This window comes from Ochotona princeps, chromosome 20 (assembly GCF_030435755.1).
Source record: "Ochotona princeps isolate mOchPri1 chromosome 20, mOchPri1.hap1, whole genome shotgun sequence".
Taxonomy (NCBI): Eukaryota; Metazoa; Chordata; class Mammalia; order Lagomorpha; family Ochotonidae; genus Ochotona; species Ochotona princeps.
In genome coordinates, this window is record NC_080851.1 from 34915064 (window position 1) to 34938449 (window position 23386).

At 44.3% G+C, this 23386-nt stretch overlaps 1 protein-coding gene across 1 annotated transcript; it reads left to right on the plus strand.

The window, feature by feature from the left end:
- The first annotated feature begins 11358 nt into the window (after positions 1 to 11358).
- On the plus strand, positions 11359 to 14841 carry SOSTDC1 (sclerostin domain containing 1). Its single transcript, XM_004582470.2, has 2 exons — positions 11359 to 11613; positions 14078 to 14841. Exons 1-2 carry the CDS (start codon positions 11409 to 11411, stop codon positions 14491 to 14493), a joined length of 621 nt encoding a protein of 206 aa, XP_004582527.1. The 5' UTR covers positions 11359 to 11408; the 3' UTR covers positions 14494 to 14841.
- The last annotated feature ends 8545 nt before the right edge of the window (positions 14842 to 23386 follow it).

A 23386-nucleotide genomic window follows, 5' to 3' on the forward strand; every position in this document is an offset into this window, starting at 1 on the left:
TCTTCCTGTGCCTCTGTATCTCTGCCTTTCATCTAAATCAATCAATCCTTAAAAAAAAAAACCCTGCATTGTAATTATGTGTTTAAGCGCTTGTCTCTGTTTTATGCAGAAAAGGTAGCCTGCATTTATAACTTCAGGGCAAGGCACAATCTCTAAGTGAGCCCTCCACAAAGTGTTAATGAACCTGATGGCTTAAAGAAGGCAAAAGCGGAGCAGCATCAATCTCACAGGGGGAAGAATTTTGCTGCTGATATGGAAAAATCAGATTTTGGATGGAACACCGGGAGGTGAAATGACAGAGATGAGACTCTCAGACGTGAATTCGCGAAAGGCTGTAGGCCTTGTTTTGAATCCTGGGAGGATTTCACCGGATCAAAGGGGTGGTTTGGCAAGCAGTTGTTAAGGAGGCCTGAAACTGTGCCAACACTTCTGAGCTGATCTGCTCGAGAGTGAATAAATTTGAAGGCACTGTAATTATCATGCGCATTAGCCACCTTGATAATTGGAAAGGAAGAATCACATTGAGACAGCACAGCAAGTGACAACATTTATGCGCTTAAGGGTTCTCTTTCAAGGCTCAGTCGGAGAAAGATTTGATCTACAGGGATACGAGCCTTTCAAGTGCTTCGGCCTTGGACTTGCATGGTATTTGGAGACAGTCACCCTAGGGTGTGGCTGAGCACAGTTGTACTTTGTTTTGCTCAACTTCTGAAGCCAGCCAGATTCCTGGGACTACCAAGTTTGGCAACGAATCCAGCAGAACATTTCGATGGTCACTGGACAGCTCATGATGTCCTGGCAGCAGCGGGTGGGGGGCGGGGTGTGGTTGACCCTTCTTCCCACTCTGTTTCAAGTCCTCTGGCTGTTTGTCAGAGAGGCTGGGCCACCCCAGGCACAGGCATCTGACAGCTCTCAAGTGCTATGGAAACAGGTTGGCCAATTAGGCTTGAAGCAATATAAACTGTTAGTTGACATCATAAAAATTTAAGCCATAAGACATTTTAAGGATCGTTTTTGTTTTGCCTTGTTGAAAGCAATTTTAATCAATGCCTCTTAATCAGAGAATAATGGTGAAATTGTTTCCATGCGACATGTAATTCATTTAATCTTTTGCCAACCTTAAGCAAGACTAAAACTTTCAGTAAAGATTGCAAAAGTACCAATTAAAGGTAAAAGGAATGGGAAATAAAAAAACAACAGCCCTAGCACAGGCTTTGCCTTCCCATAAAACTATTTTCCCCTTCAAAATAAGCTGTTTAATCTTGTGTCTTCATATGTGTTTCAGATTATGCATGTGAGCCAGTGTGAAATTCAAGTGGAGTAATAAATCCTTAATAACTGGAAGTGGTAGGGATGGAGTGGTTTATTTTTGTTGAGTTATCATTCTTTAAAAAAATTTTAAAAGATACTGTTTGAAAGACAGAGATACAGAGCAAAGGGGACACACACGCACACACAGAAGGAGATCTTCCCTTTGCTAATTCACTCCCCTAATGGATGCAATAGCCAGGGCTGGGATACAGGATATCAGCATCACAGGAAACAGTTTAACCCTGTGGTGGAACTCCTGCCTCTTAAACTTTTTCATATTAGAGAAGTAGACACACACAAGTGCGCACATGCGTGCACCCGCACACCACGTAGATGGGCAGGGAGATGGAGACCTACTGGTTTTCCCCCCTGCAATGTCTGAGATTGGGCTGTGGCTGAACCTGTGACTCAGAAACTCAATTGAAGCCTGTCATGTGAGTGGCAGGAAGCCCATCATTTGAGCAGCCATGCCTCAGTGTCCCAGGATCCACAGGTGCATCAGGCTGGAATCAGGAGCTTGAATCCAGAATCAAACCTTGACATTGGTTTAGGACACAGAATTAAAAAAAAAAAAAGATTAATTCAGTTTTATTGGAAAGGCAGGTCAGATTTACAGAGCAAAGGAGAGACTGAGAGGAAGATTTTCCATTCACTGGTTCACTCTCCAAATGGCCACAATGGCTGGAGCTGAACTGATCCGAAGCCAGGAGCCAGGGGTTTCGTCTAGGTCTCCCATGCAGGTGCAGAGTTCCGAGGCTTTTAGCTGTCCTCTCCTGCTTTTTCATAAGCAGGGAGCTGGATGGAAGGTGGAGCAGCTGGGACACGAACTGGCATCCATATGGGATCTTGGCACTTGCAAGGTAAGGATTTAGCCACTGAGCCATCACACCCAGGACACAGACATCTCAAGCAGCGTCTTGATCAGTAGACAGAACACGTACCCTGGAGTTATTTTTCAAATAAAAGAGTGGATGGAATTCCACAAATAACTATTTGAAGATGAAAGAATACTGTGTGGAACACTCCCCAAATGCTTCTACCAACTGGTGCTGGGCCAGGGCCGAAGCTGGGAGCTTTAGTTCAGTTCTCCTCCATGGGATGGGGGCTAGAATGCAGTTACTAGAGGCAGGGGCTGGAGCTGCGAGCCAAGTCCACCATGTGGAACATTTAACTGCCAGATTAGAAGCCAACTCCTCTCTATATTTTAAAATGCCCCCCCCCTTAAGGATTCTGTCCTTTGTTTTTCCTGCCTCCTTCTCTTGCCCCTCACCAAGAACTTTGGGAGAATCTCCCGGTGTTAGGCCTGAGGTGCTGGAATGCAGCCTCCCAGCACTGGACAGCAGGTGTCATTCCCGTTAGGTGCTGCCACGCTGGCCACACCGAGACAGTACGATTCCGTCAGCTCTACTGCAGCCCGTGGAACAGCAGATGAGTGTGGCTGGTGGCGTGTATGCTACCTAAGCCTTCTGTTCCCCACTCTGTTGCTTCCCAAGGACAGTGGAATAAAAATATGTCCCACGACGTTTATAAAGGAGGAAATCTGAGAGCACTTTTCATCCATTCATTCATTGAGAGCTAGATAAATAATACTGTGAAATGTCCACACAACCCACTGATGAGTGGGTTGAAAACTGGAAAATGCTCAGGGTAGATTGTTAAATGTCAAACCACCTTTGAGAAATCACTTGTGTAACATTATCCAGTCTGCCTTAAAAATTATAAATACACACACACACACCCCCCTATATATATATATATATATACACACACACATGTGTATCTGTAGGCATATCCATTTGAATCTTTAAGCTTTTGATAAACCTAAGCACACTTGTAACTGTATCACGACGTTGAAAACATCACAAAAAAACCCATCTGTGGCTATCTAATGAGAATGGGATTGGTGTTTGGACGAGAAGGAATGGATTTTATTGTCTAACTTAAGAAACTATTTACATTTTCATTACACGCATGCTATTTTTCAGAATTTTTATAATTCTAGTTTCTGAAAAGCTAGACCTTGTATGCAACTCTGATTCAAAACAAATCACTTTTATTTGCTCATTCTTAAACAAGCTTAAGTATTATGCATATTAAGTAACCATGTTAATTTGCTTGTTATGGCCACGGAACATTAAGAAAGAAATGTGTGAGAAAATTTGAAAATTTAAACCCTCGTAAATTAAAGGAAATTTTCTATGCTGAAAACCTGCACTCAATCTTCTCTTTAAAGCTTAATTTTATTGCATTTGAAATTATTGATTCAAGCATGTATTGTGTATATTACAGCTCTAATACTTCTCCTGGGGTTAAAAATCAATGTTTTATGTTACTTTACATTACAGTAAGCAATTCTTAGAAATTCATTGGCCACACGATCTGAAAAACTTTGTTTCTCATGACTTGGTCACAATCATATATACACTCAAGGAAAGCTCTTTGGATCGGAGTGTTGCATCATGGAAGGATCTTCATGGGAGGCATATGTATTCCGGTCAGGAGGAACAATGTATCCAAAGTCCTGAACACATAGAACAGAAAGGCCAGTTGGAGAAATTTCCACTTAAAGCATTCGGTATAAGGAAGGGATAGCAAGGAATGAGAATAGCTGGCTCAAGGCGGAGTTGGTGTATTCTAAAAGTCAAGAGAGCAGCCAGTGTTTAAATGAGATGTTCAGTTACGGATTTTAATTGAACACTTTATACTGAGTCTTTTTGTTTTTAATGTTTATATCTTTTTTTAAAAAAAATTGTATATTTCTTATTACAAAGTCAGATATGCAGAGAGGAGGAGCGACAAAGAGGAAGATCTTCTGCCCAATGATTCACTCCCCAAGTGACCACAGCGGCTGGCTCTGTGCCAGTCGGAAGCCAGGAGCCTCTTCCGGGTCTCCCACACAGGTGCAGGGTCCCAAGGCCTTGAGCCATCCTCGACTGCTTTCCCAGGCCACAAGCAGGGAGCTGGATGGGAAGCAGAGCCGCTGGGATTAGAACCGGCGCCCATATGGGATCCCAGGGCGTTCAAGGACAGGATTTTGGCCTCTAGGCCACACCGCCGGACCCTAATGTTTATATCTTTTTGTTTATTTGGAAAGCCGAATATGAGAGAGAGAGAGAGGAGAAAAGAGAGAAAGAAAAAGAGAGGTCTTCCACCCACCTTTTTCACTCTCTGGATGTCCCCCCCGCACCCCACCGCCAGAGTGGGGCCGTGAACTCCATCTGGGTCTCCAAGAAGGTGTGGAACTGTCAGGGACACAGGACTCACGGGGTTGTACCCAGCCCCCTCCCAGACACACCAACAGGAGTTGGGGTGGGATGGGGGAGCAGAGGTAGAACTGAGGCGGGGACTCTGAGCTTGGACGTAGGCACCCCAAGCAGTGGCCCAGCCCCAGATAAGCACTTTTGGATGTTCCTGATGGGATTCATAGTGGAGTGTGCATCAGTAAGGCATCGTGACAACAGCTCAGGCACCTGGTGATGAAAACTTGTATTAAGCCAGTAGCTACACGAACAATGAAAAGAGAGATCTCAGGGATGTTTGTTGTTTTTGGTTTCACAGAAAACACGAGGCATCTCTTATAAACCTATACTACTGTATGTCTAGTTCACCCTCTTTGGGAGTTACTGAAACTGGAAAGTCAGTGAATAACTGCAGGGCGTGATTAGGTGCTCATGGATAGATAAACAAGTGTTAAACCATGCTGTCTCACAGAAGGTGTTCAAACCAACATTTCTCATAACAATGTGTAGTAAAGCATCTTCAGGGAATTGCTGTGAATACCTGGATGGATTTTTAAAATTCCGCTTACCGTTATCTTTCTGACCCTTCTCTTGGTTTCTCATAACCCCCCCCCCCACCTCCTCCGGACTCAGTCTACACTTAGGTTTTCTCTGGCTCTCCTGTTATCACTGTCTTCTAGATGTAAAACTCCATTTTCACCCTTCTCCTCTCCAACCACCTGCGGTCCGACCCCTGCCTTTTCTCTGCTCCTGAAGTTCACCAGTGCTCTTGCCAGCTGGTCCTCCAGTCCTGTGTGCTACAGCCACCCCTCAACTATCTGACCTGTGGCAGCTGGACAGATCCTGTGTCCTGAGATAGAATGCTGACCTTGTAGCTGCTTTCCTTCTGTCAAGGCTTGTGGAAATTTCAATCAATAAAATCACTTTGTAAAACTCTTTGGTATTAGCTACTGAAGCTGAACATATGTGCATCTTATATCTCATCCATTTCACAAGTGGATATTTTGTTGGAGGCGGCTATCAAGCTATCTCTACATATGTAAATACATTATTTATATCCGCAGATATAAATACAATTTTGCATTCATGTCCATCAAAAGACTCATGCAAGAGTGTTCTTGTAGTGTTATTGATAATAATTAAACCTTGACACCAACTCGGTCAAGCAGACGGGTAAATTGTGGGTGTTCATGCAATGCATGACTACATGTCAATGAAAAAAAAAGCCATTTGCTGTTGTCTAAAGTCAGAAGGGTGTTTATTTAAAGGGAAGTGAAGTAAGTAGTTGGTAACCATAGCATGTGAATTTCTGAATCCTTGAAGTGTTTTATTACTGCGCCTAGGTGAAAATGATAGTGTTTCCATTGGATGGAAATGAAAATGAACACACACATCTACAGCATCAATGGCTCTCTATTGTCTACAGAATGAAGTGGCGACCTCTAAACTTGCAATGCAAGTTGCTGCAATATACCTTGACAATCAATGTCATCAAACCTGTTACCTTCCTCTTCACATCCCCTTCATCCCAGTTATAGCCCTGCTGTGGGACTTCCTACACTATAGCTTCTGCTTGGACACAACTCAAAAGCAAGGTATTTCATTGAAAAATAACAACATTGAGATGAGAAAAACCTACACAACGATTTTCTTTAGGAAAGACTGAAGCAATTTTCTACTGAATTCTTTTGTTCTCCGTGTTTCTGATATGTCAGGCAACTTCAAACTCGGAGGTTCCAAAAGCCAAGCCTATACTCTTCATGCAGGATCATGTGCAGTTGAGGCTTTGCCATGAAGCCTGCTGGTACTCGAGTGAGGGACTTCTGGGAAGATTGCAGCAACACCGTTGCCAGGGCACAAAGCCTGCTTTGGCTGTGGGATGCCCCTAAGGCTGGTGGACAACAATCAGTATCACAATCATCAAAGGATTTTGTCAGCATCTCGGTCAACGGTGATGTCTGAGAAACTCGGCTCTGGCTGCCAACATTTCTCATGACGGAAGGTGCCATTGTGGGTAGTGACTGTGTTTCTTCGGCAGAAAGTAGAGCATTAGTTCATGACTAGGGGACACGGAGAATATCCAGTCATTAGGAAGCAGAGAGCAGAATGAAACCTGTTTGGGTTTCAGCCAAATGGGCTCACCTGTGAGGCAGGGCTTCCACCTGTGGGCAGACTGGAAGACTCTGGATCGAGGACCCAGTTAAACAGACTACGTAATTGTTCTTGGGAGCACATGGTCGGAACAAGTTACGAGGACACAAGTGAGTTCTAGCACGATGTGTCAATGACTGGAGCGTGTGTCCAAGTCATTGGGAGAGCTTGTTATCCAGGCTCCACTTCAAGGATTCAGGTTCAGGGCACTCTCAGAATCTAAATATTTCTAGCAAATGTGGTTGATTTGCAACAATTGTCAGGTTGGCAGGATAGAACAATTCTAGTCTCCACCTACCACCAGGAGGAGGACATTCACCATGGCTGCCAGGATGATCAGGTTTAGTTTGGAGACGGTGGGAGTTGGGTGTCAAGGAGGGGGAGGAGTCAGTTTCTGCTGAGGTGATAGGTGACAATAGAAAAGGCACCTCACTGCTCTCCCTAGTTAGACTCAACTCCCTAGAGCTTCCATGAGAGATGTTTACATCATGAAGATCCTTTCAACATGATGTGCTAAATATCCTGCCAACACCCCACGGAGCGCCACAACAAAGAGCTGTCCAGTCCAGATGGCTGTGTTGCCCAGTTGCAGAAACCCATGTAGAGTTGGCTGAACTAATGCTATCCAAGCCAGGACAACGTATGAGAAAAGAAACGTTTGCATTAGAGCTGGAGCAGGGAGCATGAGTGTTTCCATAGTAGTCAAGACACTACTGCTTCCGACATCCCACAGTCTCGGTTCAAGTCTCAGCTCCTTTTCCAAGTCCACCTTCCTGCGAATGTGCACTTTGGAAGGCAGCAGGTGTTGGCTCAAGTACTTGGATCCCTGTCACCTGCATGTGAAACCCAGATTGACTTCTGGGCCCCTGGTTTTGGCTTGGCTTAGCTGTGATTAGTATATGTATCTGTGGAGAAAAACAGTGGATGGAAACTCTATCTCTCTGCCTCTCTGCCTTTCAAATAAATGAAAAAAAAAAAACCCTTAAAATTTGGGGGTCAGTGCTGTGGCTTAGTGAGTTAAGCTGCTGCCTGCAGCACTGACATCACTTATCATTACTGGTTTGATTTTGGGATGCTTTGCTTCTAATCCAGCATTAGCCTTTGAGTTCATCGCACTCTCAAAGGAAAGGGATGGCAATGATGTTGGTAGCGTGAGAATGGAGTTGTCGGGTCCAAATACCAGCCAAATCTTTTTCTATCACAAGGATTTTTTTCTGTATTTGTGAAGGAATCTGGGTATTCACATCTTGATAAGATAAAGATGATTCCTCATTAGCTCCTAAATTTGTATTGTGAAATCTGCTCACTTAGTATTTTCAAAAACGAAAATCATAAAGTTGAGTCTTCCAGTGTAGACCTTGGCACTGGTTGCATAGTACCCTTGAATGGGACTGAATCAAGACTGGGAGAGGCTGAGGGCTGAATTCTTGGCCTTGATGAAAAAAATGTGTATTAATTAAGGAAGAACAGAATGATAAAATATTGTGCAGAGAGAAAAACATGCATGACGCTCTGGAGGCAAAACTAAAAGCTCTGTTTCCTGGGCCTGGTGGTGTGGCCTAGCAGCCTAAGTCCTTATCTTGAACGCCCCGGGATCCCATATGGGCGCCGGTTCTAATCCTGGTAGCTCCACTTCCCATCCAGCTCCCTGCTTGTGGCCTGGGAAAGCAGTTGAGGATGACCCAAAGCTTTGGGACCCTGCACCCGCGTGGGAGACCTGGAAGAGGTTCCCTGTTCCCAGCTTCGGATCGGCGCAGCACCGGCCCGTTGCGGCTCACTTGGGGAGTGAATCATCAGATGGAAGATCTTCCTCTCTGTCTCGCCTCCTCTCTGTACATCCAGCTTTCCAAAAAAATAAATAAATCTTAAAAAAAAAAAAGCTATTTCCTGTCCACATTCACCCAGCACATTGCCTTCTCTCCCAGTTTTCCTTCTGCTAGAGGTGATTCCAGGAGGTTGAGCCAACAGGCACACAGGCATAGGCGCAGAACAACAATGGGTATCTGGTTATGCAACAAGCCAAATCTTCTGACACAAAAAAGACAAATGTGTAAGGAAAGGATTAGATGATTTTGATGCTTTTACTTTCTGTAGACTCAGGTCTACGGCTGATATTCACATGCTTTGTGAAATTAGCATGAAATTCCCAGATAACCAGGACAAGACCTTCAGACTTGTATCTTAGAAGGATACCTGATAGAGATTCTGTTTGCACAAATTCAACTGATGTGTGACTTCCCAGGAAAGTTGGTGCAGTCGATGACTGCCTGTAGCCTGAGAAGAGATCTGACAGTTATGAGGAACCCTGTATTCATTCAGTTGAGTATGTGACTTTGGACTTTCAACTTTGTATCATGTAGAATTTTGGACATAGGCAGGAGTAAGCAGAACAGAGCATCTTCCGTTCTGCCCACACACCACCAATGCAAGGCCAGTCCTTGCACACCCACACCCCTACTCACCCTCTTCCAAACTGTTTTTGAAACTTATTCTAGATTCCAACCACTTCATCTATGCATGTCTCTGCATACATCTCCTAACAGAGGGATAGTCATTATTCTAAAACCAGACTACAGTATTACTTTCTCCAGAAAACAAGCAAAAACCATTACTAACATTAGTCTTTTTTAATTGTTTAACTTTATTTTTTAAAGTTTTATTTATTTGTTTGCATTTTCTGTCTGCTCAGCTGCTCTCCAAATGCTTTGCAACAGGCGAGACAGGTTAGAATTGGAAGCCCAGAATTCGATCTGGGTCTCCCACACAGATGGCAGGACCCCAAGGACTGGCACCACCTCTGGCTGCTTCCCCTACATACATTGCAGCAGGAACCTGGAATTAGAGGTAAAACTGAGATTCTAACTCAAGTATTCTGATAGGGGAGGTCTTAACCACTATTCCCAATACCCTCATCCAACATCACTCTTTCATTCTTACTTTTACTTTCTTTTTAAAGTGACGTAAATAATCCAGGGTGCCAATATGGAGAAGCTTAGATGGATGGACAGGCGGGGGCGGGGGGGCAGATGATATAGACAGAAATGATCAGTGATAGGTAATAGCTAGCCAGGTAGTTAAATAGTTGGCAGATAAATGATACATAGCTAGGTGGTAGATAGGTGATAGATAAATGAAAGGTAGAGAGAGAAAAGATGGATAGCTATTACAATAGGCAAAAGTTTATAAAGAAATACAAGAGACTCAGGGCCTAACACGTTGGCCTAGCGGCTAAACTCCTTGCCTTACATGCCCAGGTTTCCATATAGGCACCAGTTCTAATCCTGGCAGCCCTGCTTCCCATCCAGCTCCCTGCTTGTGGCCTGGGAAAGCAGTTGAGGATGGCCCAAGGCCTTGGGACCCTACACCCACATGGGAGACCTAGAAGAATCTCCAGGCTTCTGGCTTTGGACTGGCTCAGCTCCAGCCACTGTGGCCACTTGGGGAGTGAACCAGTGGATGGGAGATCTTCCTTTCTGTCTCACCTCCTCTCTATATGTCTGATTTGCAATAAAAATAATAACAATAAAAAGAAATACAAGCGACCCACTCTATAAGGCAGCCACACAAAGGATGGATGGATTTGCAATTGGTGACATGATTTAATGGAATCACATCTCAATGGCAATGTCCCAGCAGTCAGATGGAATGTCACGAGTGGCGGGGCTGGTGAAGCTGATGGACCCTTGTCAATGAATGGAATATCCATTGCAGGTGAAGATGAACTCATTCAGAAAAACGCAGTGCTTCTTTCTTCAGTGGCAGCGACAGAGGAAGTCAGGAACAACATAGTGGGGGAAATATGAGCTAATATGTCCTTCAGTAAATTTAAAAACTCCGGTAAAGTTGTTCCGAACTGGCCAAGCACTCATCTGTCAGAAGCGACCTTTGTGCAAGACGACGCTGCGACTGTTCATGCTTGTGGCACATTGCTAAGCTGAAAATCGATCCTGCTGAACTTGAGTGCAGACGGAGCTCTGCCTATAATTCCCCACCCAGGACCCCTGGCAATAACTTGCCTCCTAGCAAGAAGTTCGCACAGATCAAAGGTGCATTGTTTAAGCGTGTCCAGGGGGCAGATTTGAGCTTTGCGCCTCATCCTTTAAAGTAAAGAAATAACTGGGTTTGCTTTGAGAGAGAGAGAAAGTATGTTGGACTAACTGGGAGCTTCATGCTAGCCCTCCCCCCTCTTCAGACTCATAGGAATCCCTTCTGTTCCCCCGGGGTGAATGCCCTCTTGGCCCCCAGTTCCCTATAACCTGGAGAGGAGCACAGCGCGGTGGGGGAAGCCAGACCTTGCAAAGGAGCCGCAAGAGATTCTTATTCAAATCAACCCGGAGCCCTGAACCAGACGTGGGGAGGGAGACAGCACAGGCGAGTCCGGAGTTGCCATAGAATGCGCCTGCCTGCTCCGTTTCACCCATGAGTGAAGCCCAACTCAGCGGTTTCAGGCAGTGTGTGTGTAGCAGGCTCCTCCTTTCCTTGCTGTCTCCTCTTCCATTGGTAAAAGTCTCCGGCAGGGTCATGTAGGGATCCCACCCTTTCTCTGGGTTTGCACTCTGCAGCTCTCCACGACTTTACACCTGAATGCACGCCAAACCTCTGAGACTATATAAAGGCAACCTGGAAGGAGGGATTGCACAGTTCCAGTGCGTGAAGCAGCCGCGCAGGAACTGGCCAGCTCTTCCAGCCCAGCCGCCCTCGCTCACCATGCTCCCACCTGCCATTCATTTGTCCCTCCTGCCTCTCGCGTGCATCCTCCTGAAAAGCTGCTTAGCTTTTAAAAACGATGCTACCGAAATCCTTTATTCACATGTGGTTAAGCCTGCCCCAGCACACTCCAGCAGCAACAGCACGCTGAATCAAGCCAGGAACGGAGGCAGGTATCTCAGTAACTCTGGACTTGACCGCAACAGTAAGTGTGTTCTCATGGTACACATGCGTTTCGCTTCTTTCTTTTGGGGTAGCACCAGCTCATATTCCTCTGGAGTTGTTTCCTTGCTAACTAACCTGAACCATCCGTATTCTGCTGAATAGCCTGGGAATAATCTGCCGCATATGGAGGCTGGCGTTCTGCCCCGGGTGGTGATGTTAGAGTTAACGTAGCTAAAACAGTGTTTTTCTTACACAAGCACAGATTGGATTTTTTTTTTCAGTACATTCACACAAAGAATGCCTTTTCAGGTATGGAACTGTTGCTTCTCTAGAACTACGAAAAATTAGCCATTTCAAAAGCATTTTTTTTTTTTTTTTTTTTTTACTTAGTGTAGACTGTTTTGGTTCAAGGCATGTGTTACTTTGCTAACGTGGATCAAGGTAACCAATAGTATGCCTAGGAAATCCTGAGAGGAAGAAAAGAAGCTTTGGGGGCATAAGTTGGTTCTTGTGGATTTCTGATACATGTTTGGGGAAATAGTTGAAAGTTTTGATTATGCTCAGTTTAAAAGAGGGCAAAGCATAAAAAAAAAAAAAAGAGTGGAGAAACTGTATTTTTTTTCTCAAGTAATCCCTTAATAATGAAGTCAACATTTAGGTAATTGCATATTGCTGTGAAAGACTGGGGACATTCTTGTCACTTTAGGGTAATGATAACATGCAATGATGTTTTATAGGGGCAAATGTGGTTTTTGTTTTTTCTGTCTGCTGAGCTGACACACCAGTTGGCCACCAATTAGGGGTCAACTGGTCTACTGGCCTTTGTCTACTTCCTTTCCTGGGGGAGGAGAGGTCAGAGAGCCAGGTCACACAGGAAATCTTGCGCAAATATTCTGTCCCTCCTCCCCAGCTCCATTCAGCTACTCAGAGGACTCCAGCCTTCCGGGAGATTGAAGCCCCCGGAGACTGCTACTGTCCAAGAAAGCCAGCGTGTTTGAGCTCTCACCAAGATGTTGGCTTTCCAGAATACAGGAGCTGTCTGATTATGATTAGATTCCTGGGCCACGTAGTGCTATTCATTGGCAGTGAACTGTCATTGCCCAAAAAAAAAAAAAAAAAAAAAAAAAAAAAGAAAGTGCTGGATCTCTGTGTGCAGGGAAACACAAAAGCTAACACAGGTCAAAGTCATTTCTGACTGTCTCCAGGTGCCTTCCAAGGCAGATGCTAGGCGGGCCGAGTCTTCATCAGGCAAGCCCTGCACCCTGTCCAGCAAATAGTTTAGCTTTCGATTTTCCACCCCTGCCCAAGTCTACATTTGTATGCCTCTCGCCTTACCCCAGGAGTCCTGGTGTACAGACACAAACCCAAACTCCTGACTTGGGTTCTGCATTGAGGTGAAATCCTTGCAATGTCTCCTCACCCTGTGTACTTTGCTTGTTTGCTTGTTTCATTTCAGCCCTTCTTTTAAACCTTCTGTTTCCATTCTGGTTAATAAGGCTTGATTTCCTTGCAAGCTTGTTCTGGGTAATTCTCTTCAAGTTTAGATAACAAAGCAAACGTTGTCAAGATTAGTTTTTGGGGGGCTTTAATTACATTAGGCATGTAACAAAAAGCAGCCAATTAGAGGGCCTACTTATCAAATCCCGGTAACTAAAACAAAAAGTTTACCATGGCCAACCTTCAGGAAATGAACAGCTTAGTTCCCTCTGCAGTTGTAAAGCAGACATGTTAAGGCATTTTTTTTTCTCCCATAAAATTCATGGAAATGTAGCCAAGTTGTTATGGCAACCATCCGTTCCTGATTTAGGAGCTCTTACAGTCTTTAAATGCTGACTTGTTGTGGCATTTTGCATTTCAAACATTTTCAATTTGTATTTTTAAAACACGGTTTGGGAATTTGTGTTTGAAATGTTGCTATTAAGTTTGCTATGCAAGATGTCAGATGTTGTATACACGCGCATGCTTTTCTGCAGCTGTATGCTATAACTGAAATAAAATCTTACGGAGTGCACATGCGTGGGACACAACACTGAAATACTTTCCAGCCTTCTCAACAGAGTTTTTAGAAAGCTAATTGAAAGCATTTACAGAGGTTAACCAATATGCCTCTTTAGAAAGTGAACATTAGGAAAGCTTGCTTCACACTGGTTGAGGAGTGAATGTTTACACATATATTGACTGGGGATTGAGACTAACAAAACGGGTTTTTCAAAAACACTAATAAGTAGTGGGCTATGGTTGTATAAGAAAAAGATCAGGCAGGCCCAGACCCAAGAGAAGTTACCTACAGTCAGGTAAATAGATGATTTTTCATGACAGGGTGTCGGTGGCGAAGCAGGCAGATGGCTGCTTTGAGTAAATAAAGCAAGTGTCCACTCTCCCTCTGGTGCCTTGCTAGGGTTCAGGAATGACTTCTGTTCGTGCAGTTTACTTTGGAAAACCAAACGCTTACAAGCCTTGTCCGCGTGTCTGATGACTGCTCTCTTCTCTTCCGTTTCCTGCAGGTCGGGTTCAAGTGGGCTGTCGGGAACTGCGTTCCACCAAGTACATCTCGGATGGCCAGTGCACCAGCATCAGCCCCCTGAAGGAGCTGGTGTGCGCTGGCGAGTGCCTGCCCCTGCCGGTGCTCCCCAACTGGATCGGGGGCGGCTACGGCACCAGGTACTGGAGCCGCAGGAGCTCGCAGGAGTGGAGGTGTGTCAACGACAAGACGCGCACGCAGCGAATCCAGCTGCAGTGTCAGGACGGCAGCACGCGCACCTACAAGGTCACCGTCGTCACGGCCTGCAAGTGCAAGCGCTACACCCGGCAGCACAACGAGTCCAGCCACAACTTCGAGAGCGCGTCCTCCGCCAAGCCCGCCCCACACCCCCGGGAGCGGAAGCGAGCCGGCAAAGCCGGCAAGCACAGCCTGAGTTAAAGCGCCCTCCTGCCGGCTCCCAGAACGGACTTCAAGAGTCACAGCACCCACCATCTGCTTGGCAGAGTGGGTTGCTTGCAAAGACTGGAGCCTGCCATTGCCTGTCTCACTCGAAAGTCGATGCTTTTGTGCTTTGATCCAACCCCGTGTACTGTCTGGAGGATTCGGGACCTTCTTGGGTTGGGGAAACCAGGGCAAGAGGGTTTTTTTTTTTTTTTTTAAGTTTTTCCAGCTGTATGACGTCATGTCCCTCCGAGCGATTTGCCATTACTTTCCAAACCTCTGGTAGCTTCATCCATCTTTTCAAGGAATTCCCATTGGTAGACAAAAAAGAGCCTTCCCGTTGCCCCCTCGCCCATCCTTGGCCCCAAACACAAACCTTCAAACTAGAAAAAAAAAAAAAGGAGGGGGGTTGTCACATGTCACAGTCACATGTCACAAAAAAGGTGCTGTTTCGGTTCACTTACGGGAACAGCTTCCCTGCAAAAAGAACCCGTGACCTGCCACCCCTCACCCCGAAATCCACCCTCTTAACTTTTTACAGTCTCCTGGTAGGAAGTTAGAGCCTGCCTGCTGACCCTTGCTTCGAGTGGGATGCCAGGAACGCATGGCAGCAGCTAACGAGTAATGCTGATTCACTATTTATTTGTCGATGTTATTTAATTGAGCTTTCACGTGTGATTTTTTTTTTCAAAATGTTATTTTTTTCAATGTTTTGAAGTTTCTTCGTGTACCTAGATGTTCGTCTCTGTGATCTGCGCTTCACGGAGAACAATGAAAGTACAGGCTGTAGATATGTAAAATAAAGAAGTGCACCCCAAGATTCCACATGTCTCATGACGGACTTTGTAAATAGGAAGAATCTTTTAAAGGCAACACGATGTTCTGTAATCCTGAAATATGGAAGACTTCCTTGTTATAAACCTGTGTAATCAGAAGCTGATTCCTCTTCAGTTTCATAGGTATCTTTTCAACAAAAATAAACACACCTGAAAATAATCTGATCTTCACCATGTATAATAAAAAGGTGCATCTCTGTGGAGATTGTAAGATAAATGAACTCCTCTGAATAACTGATTTTTTTTTTCATTTCTGTGTGACAGTCTAGTCTTGACAGGCACTCCTGCAGGAGACAGTGAGCTGGAGACCAGCTCGTGTCAACCAGACGTGTGAAAAAGTTGGGTGGCAGCCCAGCGGCAGGCTGCAATGAGAATATCAGGTTTACATCCAGTGCGGTAGTGAGTGTCAAGTCTGGTCTACATTAAGAATCACCTGGGGGGAGATATTTTAAGACCCAGTGCCCTGGTTTCCATTCAAATCACTTCAGAATTTCTGGGGGTTGCACAGTTTTTAACGTTTCCCCGGTGATGTCAATGTGTAGCTAAGCTTGAGACAGGAAGGAATTTTTTTTTTTTTTTTAAATTTTATTTTAAATTCATTAATTACATTGTATTATGTGACACAGTTTCATAGGTACTGGGATTCTCCCCACCCCTCCCCAAACCCTCCCACCATGGTGGATTCCTCCACCTTGTTGCATAACCACAGTTCAAGTTCAGTTGAGATTCCCCCATTGCAAGCATATACCAAACATAGAGTCCAGCATCTTATTGTCCAGATAAGTTCAACGGCTTCTTAGGTATACACTCTCTGGTCTGAAGACAGAGCCAGCAGACTATCATCCCGATCAATTAAAAGCTCCAACATACCATCAGCAAAAATTTACATCACCATGGAATTAATTGACATAGTAACGAGTAACCAATATGGTAAAAGTAAATGCGATTTCTTATCCACCTTCTGTGACCACCTCATTGACATTTCAATTTAGGTTTATACACAACATATAACATTCATAACATAACTTGTTATACATAACATCGTGTCATCTTAAATTAAGGCAAACATGTGGTATTTAACCTTTTGGGATTGGCTCATTTGAGACAGGAAGGAATTTTAAGGAAGTCAATATCTTACTGTGGGGAACCTTCTTATTGTTATCTGAAAGGCAGGGAGGCAGACAGACACCCTCTGGGTCCTTCCCCAAAGGCCAGCTATGGTGAGGGCTGGGTCAAATAGAAACCTGGAGCCAGAAACTCCAGCTGCATTTCCCACGGCAGTGGCAAGGGTCCAAGTATTTGAAGCATCCTCTTGGTTTGCATTCACAGGGAGCTTCAGTCAAAGCTGCAGCTGGACCTTGAGAATGGATTGGAGCATCCCAAGTAGTGTCTTGAGTGTCATGTCAAATGCCTGCCCCGCACAGCGGGTCTTTGAATGCTATGCATGGCTCCCAAGCCAAAATATAAAACAAAAAAATGACAAAGAATATGAACACTGGTTTCTGAGTGTTGGCATGTTGTAATATGAAGCAACATTAGCGATCAATGCAAACTGCTTTACTAATGGGTTGCTTCAAATGATTGACAACAAAGGGTTAGGGTCAAGTTGATAAGATTTTCTGAGGTTTTCTCTTTTGAATGCTGGGCATATAGTACTTGAAATTACAAGTCTAAATCACATGTATAGCACACATAGCTTAGTCATCTAAATATATATATTATTATGGTCTCTTATGGGAGGTAGAAAAGTTTCAACATATACAAATAATACATCTTTAGATTTTATGATAATCCCAACCCCCATATCATCAACTAAATATTTCATCATCTACTACTTAGTTTTCAGTCCTTTACCAAATTTACTTATCCGACAGGCAGACAGACACAATGAGAACACAGGGGGGATATCATCCAACGGTTGACTCTTCAATGACCACCAGGAGCATGGGATTCTATCTGGTTCTCCCATGTAAGTAGCAGCAGCTCAAGTACTTGAGCCATTTTCTGCTGCTTTCCCAGGCACATTAGCACAGCACCAGTTCAGAAGTACAGCAGCCAGAATTCCAATTGGCACTCCATGCTGAATACCCATCACAAGAGTGACTTAACCCACCATGCCACAACACCAGCCCCTATCTGAAATTCTTAAGAACTAAAATCTTAAGCTATTTAGCAGATATCATTCTGTTAGCATATGAGACATTCATAATAACTTTGTCATAGGTGAAATATACAAGAAATGGATGGTTTTGTCTATTTGGCTTTCTTATTTTTCAATGTTGTAAATTTAAGATGACAGGGAAAATTAAGGCACTTCTTAAATTCTTGTTTTATTAACAAAATAGCATCTTCCATAGACCTTAGAGATAATTCTAAGAATGAGGGTGTCCAGAACAGACTATGGAAATTATCCCACTGTTATACACATGGCATGGATTGGGGGCAGACCAGGCTGAACCTGTTCACATCACCCGCTGGTGAGTCCGAGCGCCAGAACAGAGTGTGGGTCGAGCCAGGTTCGGTTGCGACACATACTAGTACACAATAAGGAATGCCAAGGTGAGATGAGCCGTACCAGATGTGGTTGTAGCGCCCAAACAGCACATGTGATAATCAGGGGGAGGAGGCAAAGCTGACAGGGGAACGTGGGCTCCCCTGCTGGACAACTACTTCCATTGGAAAGCGTGAGTCGGGATGGGGGCAGATCAGAATAGGCAGGGCTGTAACACCTGTGGGCCTCATGTGGGTTAGATAAGGGAAGGGCCACGGTGGGCTGACTGTTCTGACTGGTGGAAGCGAAAACTAGAGTGGGTGAGGGTTGGTTGGGCTAGCCGCAGTACTAGCTGGCAGAGGCTGGCACTTGTAGCTAATTCTGCCAAGTCAAATGCCAGAACTACTTGGAGAGTGCATAATCTGGGAGTGAGTGTGGCCTAGAAGGGAAATAGTGGGCACCTCCTTTGGGGCTACCACTCTCATTGGACAGCACGAACACCAGGACAGGGGCAGGAGTGGCTGTACAGAAGGGCACCTGCCAGTGGGTGTGTGGGCTGGATAGTACGTTGGTTGGGTTGAGCTGGGCTTCGATGCCCATCGACACGTGCGAGAGCTAAACAGGATGTGGGACAGACTTGACAAGCCTGCGGTGCATACTGGCAAGCATGGGAACCAGGGTAGGGGGCAGAACTGGTGGGGGTTATGGGGAGTCGCCCCAACTAGGCTGCAGCTCCAACCGGTTTGCGTGAGGACCGAGTATGAACTGGACTACAACACCTGTTGGTTCACGAGGAAGACAGGGCTGGAAACAGAACGAACCTAGCAATCCCAACGACCAGCATGAGCATAAGCTGATTGGTGTGACGGACGGTGTCGGACTCTGTACTAGCAAACTCGCACAAGAATCAGCCTGGGATCATCTCAGGTGAAGTTTCTTTGGAGATCCCTCCAATTGAACTGCTGATCTTAGAACCCCAACCATGAAGAGACTGTCAGCCAGTGGATTCTGAATAGGGTTCATTGCGATTGGAAATGAGAGATTGACAGCAATCCAGAACTGATGAACTATCAAAGCTGTAGGAGCAGGACCCTCAGAGCGCGCCTCCCGTTGGGGATGTGGGATGGGTGGGAGGTTGGGTGGGGCTTTTCCCTTTGTTTTTTTCCCTCACCCCAGATACAGGGAAAAATGATATTGGTGTGGAAACAATGGTATTACCCACTTTCACCCTGTAGCCCTTGACCCTTTGCTCCCTAATCAACTAAGTAAGATTATTAAAAAAAATAATTTAAATAAAAAAAAGAATGAGGGTGTTCGAAGGCCTGCAAGATAAGGGGGGCTTGACCTAACAGTGGCTTTTCCCGATCAAGAAGATCGTGTTATGGCCTTTAACCAGGAAAATGTTGAAACAGTAATTTTGGCAACTACAAAATGCTAAAATTCTGAAATTTTCATTGATGTGGCATTAGCAAATGCTTCATGAATGTACTGAGAAAGAGAAAAGGAGCAAAAGCAGCTTACAAACAGGGTTTCCGTAGTCCCTGCTAAGATAAGACTCGGTTCTCATTTTCATGGTGACATTCAGTTCACGGACGCATTTCAGGCCTTCTGACATTGTGACATGGTATTTAGCATCAAATGGCAGGAAAAGGTCAGCCATCAGTGAGAAAGGCCTGGGGTATAAACAATCTCTCAAGGAAGCAAAAATAAAAAGCCATCAAAAAGAGCAGCTTTCTAATTACACTGTGATTGAAAAATGCGAAAACAGCACTGGCGTTGAAATGACTGATTTACTTCAGGATGGCCCCCTGTTGACTCCCACGCTCCAATCTGATCAACTCTGTACAGTTCTGCTGTTGCCTTAGTAACGGACACTTCCTTCTAGAAGGCTCTTCCCTCTAGTTTACATTTATAGCATCTGGCCACAGAAGGATTGATTTACCAAACTAATTTGGCCATCATGGATAAAGGATTATTTCAAGTTGGATAGACACATCTGAGGACAGTTAACTACAGATATATTGGTAATTATATGTATATCATATACACTATTTAAGGCATAAAAATAAAGGTGACTGAAAGAAAAATTAATGGCACATTTGAAGGGTATGCAGAAAGTTCATGTCAAGTGGATAGCATGAAAAAACTATTTTCTGTAAACTATTTAAGGTACACTTATGTCTAAGTAAATAATTTATTTGGTGTACTAGACTTGAACCAAACAAGGTGATGGAAACTTTGAGAATATCTACCTGCAAAAAAGTTTAATATTAAATTTAAGCTACTTAATGCTTATTAACTTAGGATAGCCACAAATAACCATTAATTGGTGATATGTTATCCATACTTATTGTTTTTTTTTAAGATTTATTCATTTTTTATTACAAAGTCAGATATACAAGAGGTGGAGAGATAGAGAGGAAGATCTTCCGTCCGATGATTCACTCCCCAAGTGAACACAACGGCCAGTGCTACACTGATCCGAAGCCAGGAGACAGGAGCTCTTCCGGGTCTCCCACGTGGGTGCAGGGTCCCAAAGCATTGGGCTGTCCTTGACTGCTTTCCCAAGCAACAAGCAGGGAGCTGGATGGCAAATGCAGCTGGCGGGATTAGAACCGGCACCCATATGGGATCCTGGTGTGTTTAAGGCAAGGACTTTAGCTGCTAGGCCTCACCGCCGGACCCCTTACTTACTTCACTATACATATTACTGAAGAGTGACCAAAATTAGGGGGGTGGTGTTTAACTTGAAATTTATCAAATGGGTAAGATTTTACCTCATGATCTTTAAGGATGACCCACCCTGATAACTGCTTCTGAGCATCTATTATATTAGAATAACTGTTTCTGTTATGTAGCATCTATTTTTCTTTTCTTTTCTTTTTTAAAAATTCTTTGAAAGACTGAGAAAGGAGATGGGCAGACAGACAGGAACAGAGAGTCCATTTACTGGTTCATTCCCTAGTTGGCCACAATAGCCAGGGCAGGGCCAGGCTAAAGCCAGGAGCCAGGAGCTTTTTCTGGGTTTCGTGTGTGGGCACAGGGCCCCAAGCACTTGGTCCACCTGCCACTGCTTTCCCTGGCCATGAGCAGACAGCCGGTGTGGAAGTGATGCAGCTGAGACTTGAACCAGTGACCATGCAGGATGCCTGTGTTGCAGGCAGTTGCTTTACTCGGTGCATCACGATGCCAATCTCATGATCTGTCTGTTTTTATGAAATCCTCCAGAGAATGACCACTACCAGGACATTCTGAGTAGAAGGAATAGTATTTAGTGGGAGCAAAGTCAAGATATTTCAAATTTGCTGAATGAAATTAGGGCTTTTTGGACCTGGCATGGTAGCTTGGCTGCTAAAGTTCTTGTCTTGCACACACTGGGATCCCATAGGGTGCTGGTTCTAATCCCGGCGTCCCGCTTCCCATCCAGCTCCCTGCCTGTGGCCTGGGAAAGCAGTTGAGGATGGCCCAAAGCCTTGGGACCCTGCACCTGTGTGGGAGACCTGGAAGCTCCTGGCTTCCAATTGGCCGAACTCCAGCCGTTGTGGCCACTTGGGAGTGACTCATCAGGCAGAAGATGAAAGTGGAGGTAGAATTGTATACCAGAAGCTCTGGTTGAGTATGGATGTCCAGGGCAGTGGCTTAACCCACTGTGCCACAATATTTGTCCCTAAGCTTCTAATTCCTAAAAAGATTTCGTGTTGCAAGAGAAAATAAAAACAATTACTGCACTTTTGAACATAAATATTTGTTCTCCAGAATATTATTTCTTTGAACTAATCAAATCTTTTGGCCGAATACATAATCCAAGAAATTATTTGATACACAAACCAGAGAAGTCAGAGAATGAATTTTTAAGCTCAATCGTCTAAGACAGTTTTTTTATTTTTACTTCTAGAAATTGAATGGTGAATTTAAAGATTGGAAATGCAATACCTGTTCTATTAAAATTTGTTTTCCCTAATACTTAAATTTTAGAAATATTTTCTTCCTCTTCGCAACAGCAATTTTCCATGAAGTAATTAAATAAATATTTTCTCTTGGACTTATGTGAGTGGAGTAAGGATACTGAGGAACCGGAGTTTTTTTTAAGAATTTTTTTTTTTTTTTATTATGAAGTCAGATATACAGAGAGGAGAGACAGAGAGGAAGATCCTCCATCCGATGATTCACTCCCCAAGTGAGCCACAACGGCCGGTGCTGCGCCGATCCGAAGCCGGGTACCAGGAACCTCTTCCGGGTCTCCCATGTGGGTGCAGGGTCCCAAAGCTTTGGGCCATCCTTGACTGTTTTCCCAGGCCACAAGCAGGGAGCTGGATGGGAAGTGGAGCTGCCAGGATTAGAACTGGCTCCCATATGGGATCCCGGGGCTTTCAAGGTGAGGACCTTAGTCGCTAGGCCACAGCACTGGGCCCCAGAGTTTTTTTAAGAACTCTTTAGTTGATTGGTTAAATTCCTTCTCCTTTTCTCACCCTGACCATTTCATTTTGGGTGAGTTAATGAGAAATGAATTGGCCAAAATGCAAGGAGTATGGAAGATGGGAAAAAGACAAAGGTTTGGATAAAGAGAACTAGACAATTGGATTCTAAACAGTCAGGACTTTATTTAAAATAGTTCTCTTCAAAAGAGACTTCAAGTGGTTGTCTACTTAGCAGGCTGGAGAACTCCACTTGTCAAGATCAATTGTTTCTCAGACAGATGATGTCAACTGACAGCCAGCAACATGCAGGAGTATGGTGACCAAGCCAAGAACTTTGAGAGAACAGAATAAATGGATATGATTCTTTTTCTAATCAATCAGGGTGACATCTCTTGGAGGTTGCCTTGTCTGTTGTACATTAATAGCATGTTGTAAACACATTTTGAACTTCTAAAAATTGCTTGTAATTATAAAGATAATTTTTCTGGTCATGTTAATTACAGTTTTAAAAAGTGATGATGAAGGCTTAGCCATTGATTTATTGCATATCCTAGGACCTCAGGGAGGTGTCACAGGCAGAATGGCGTAATCCAAGCTACTTTTGGATGGATGACTCAGTTGGACTACTCAAATAGAACTTCATTTAGAGTTCAAGACTACCAATATTCATATGCTGCAACAGTGCATTGGGAATCTTTTTTAATTGGTAGATTCAACTGTCATTATTAAATACATGTAAGAAATCTGCCAGATACTGAAAAGAAATATATATGCTTTTGAAGTTTGAAGTTTGGGGAAAAAAGAACCAGCAGAATCTGACTCTTAGCTACCGAGCATTAATTTATACAGGAGTCTAAATTATGTTTGTCCTTAACAAAGTATCAGCTTCCCAGATGTTCGGAGCATCACCCATTCTCACTATGCATTCCATATACTGACAGTTCATCCTGTACTGGGACAAGGGAGAGAAAAGAGAGAACAGGTGCCAACAGAATGGACTGGAGCACGAGCAGGCACAGAAGGCCAAATAATTACAGCTCTTCAAGCAAAATACTGCAAAGAGCACGCCATGACTGTTTACTACTGGAAAACACGCAAGGGTCAACCAAGCAGCTTACACTCTCACCACGGCTGTAACACATCCT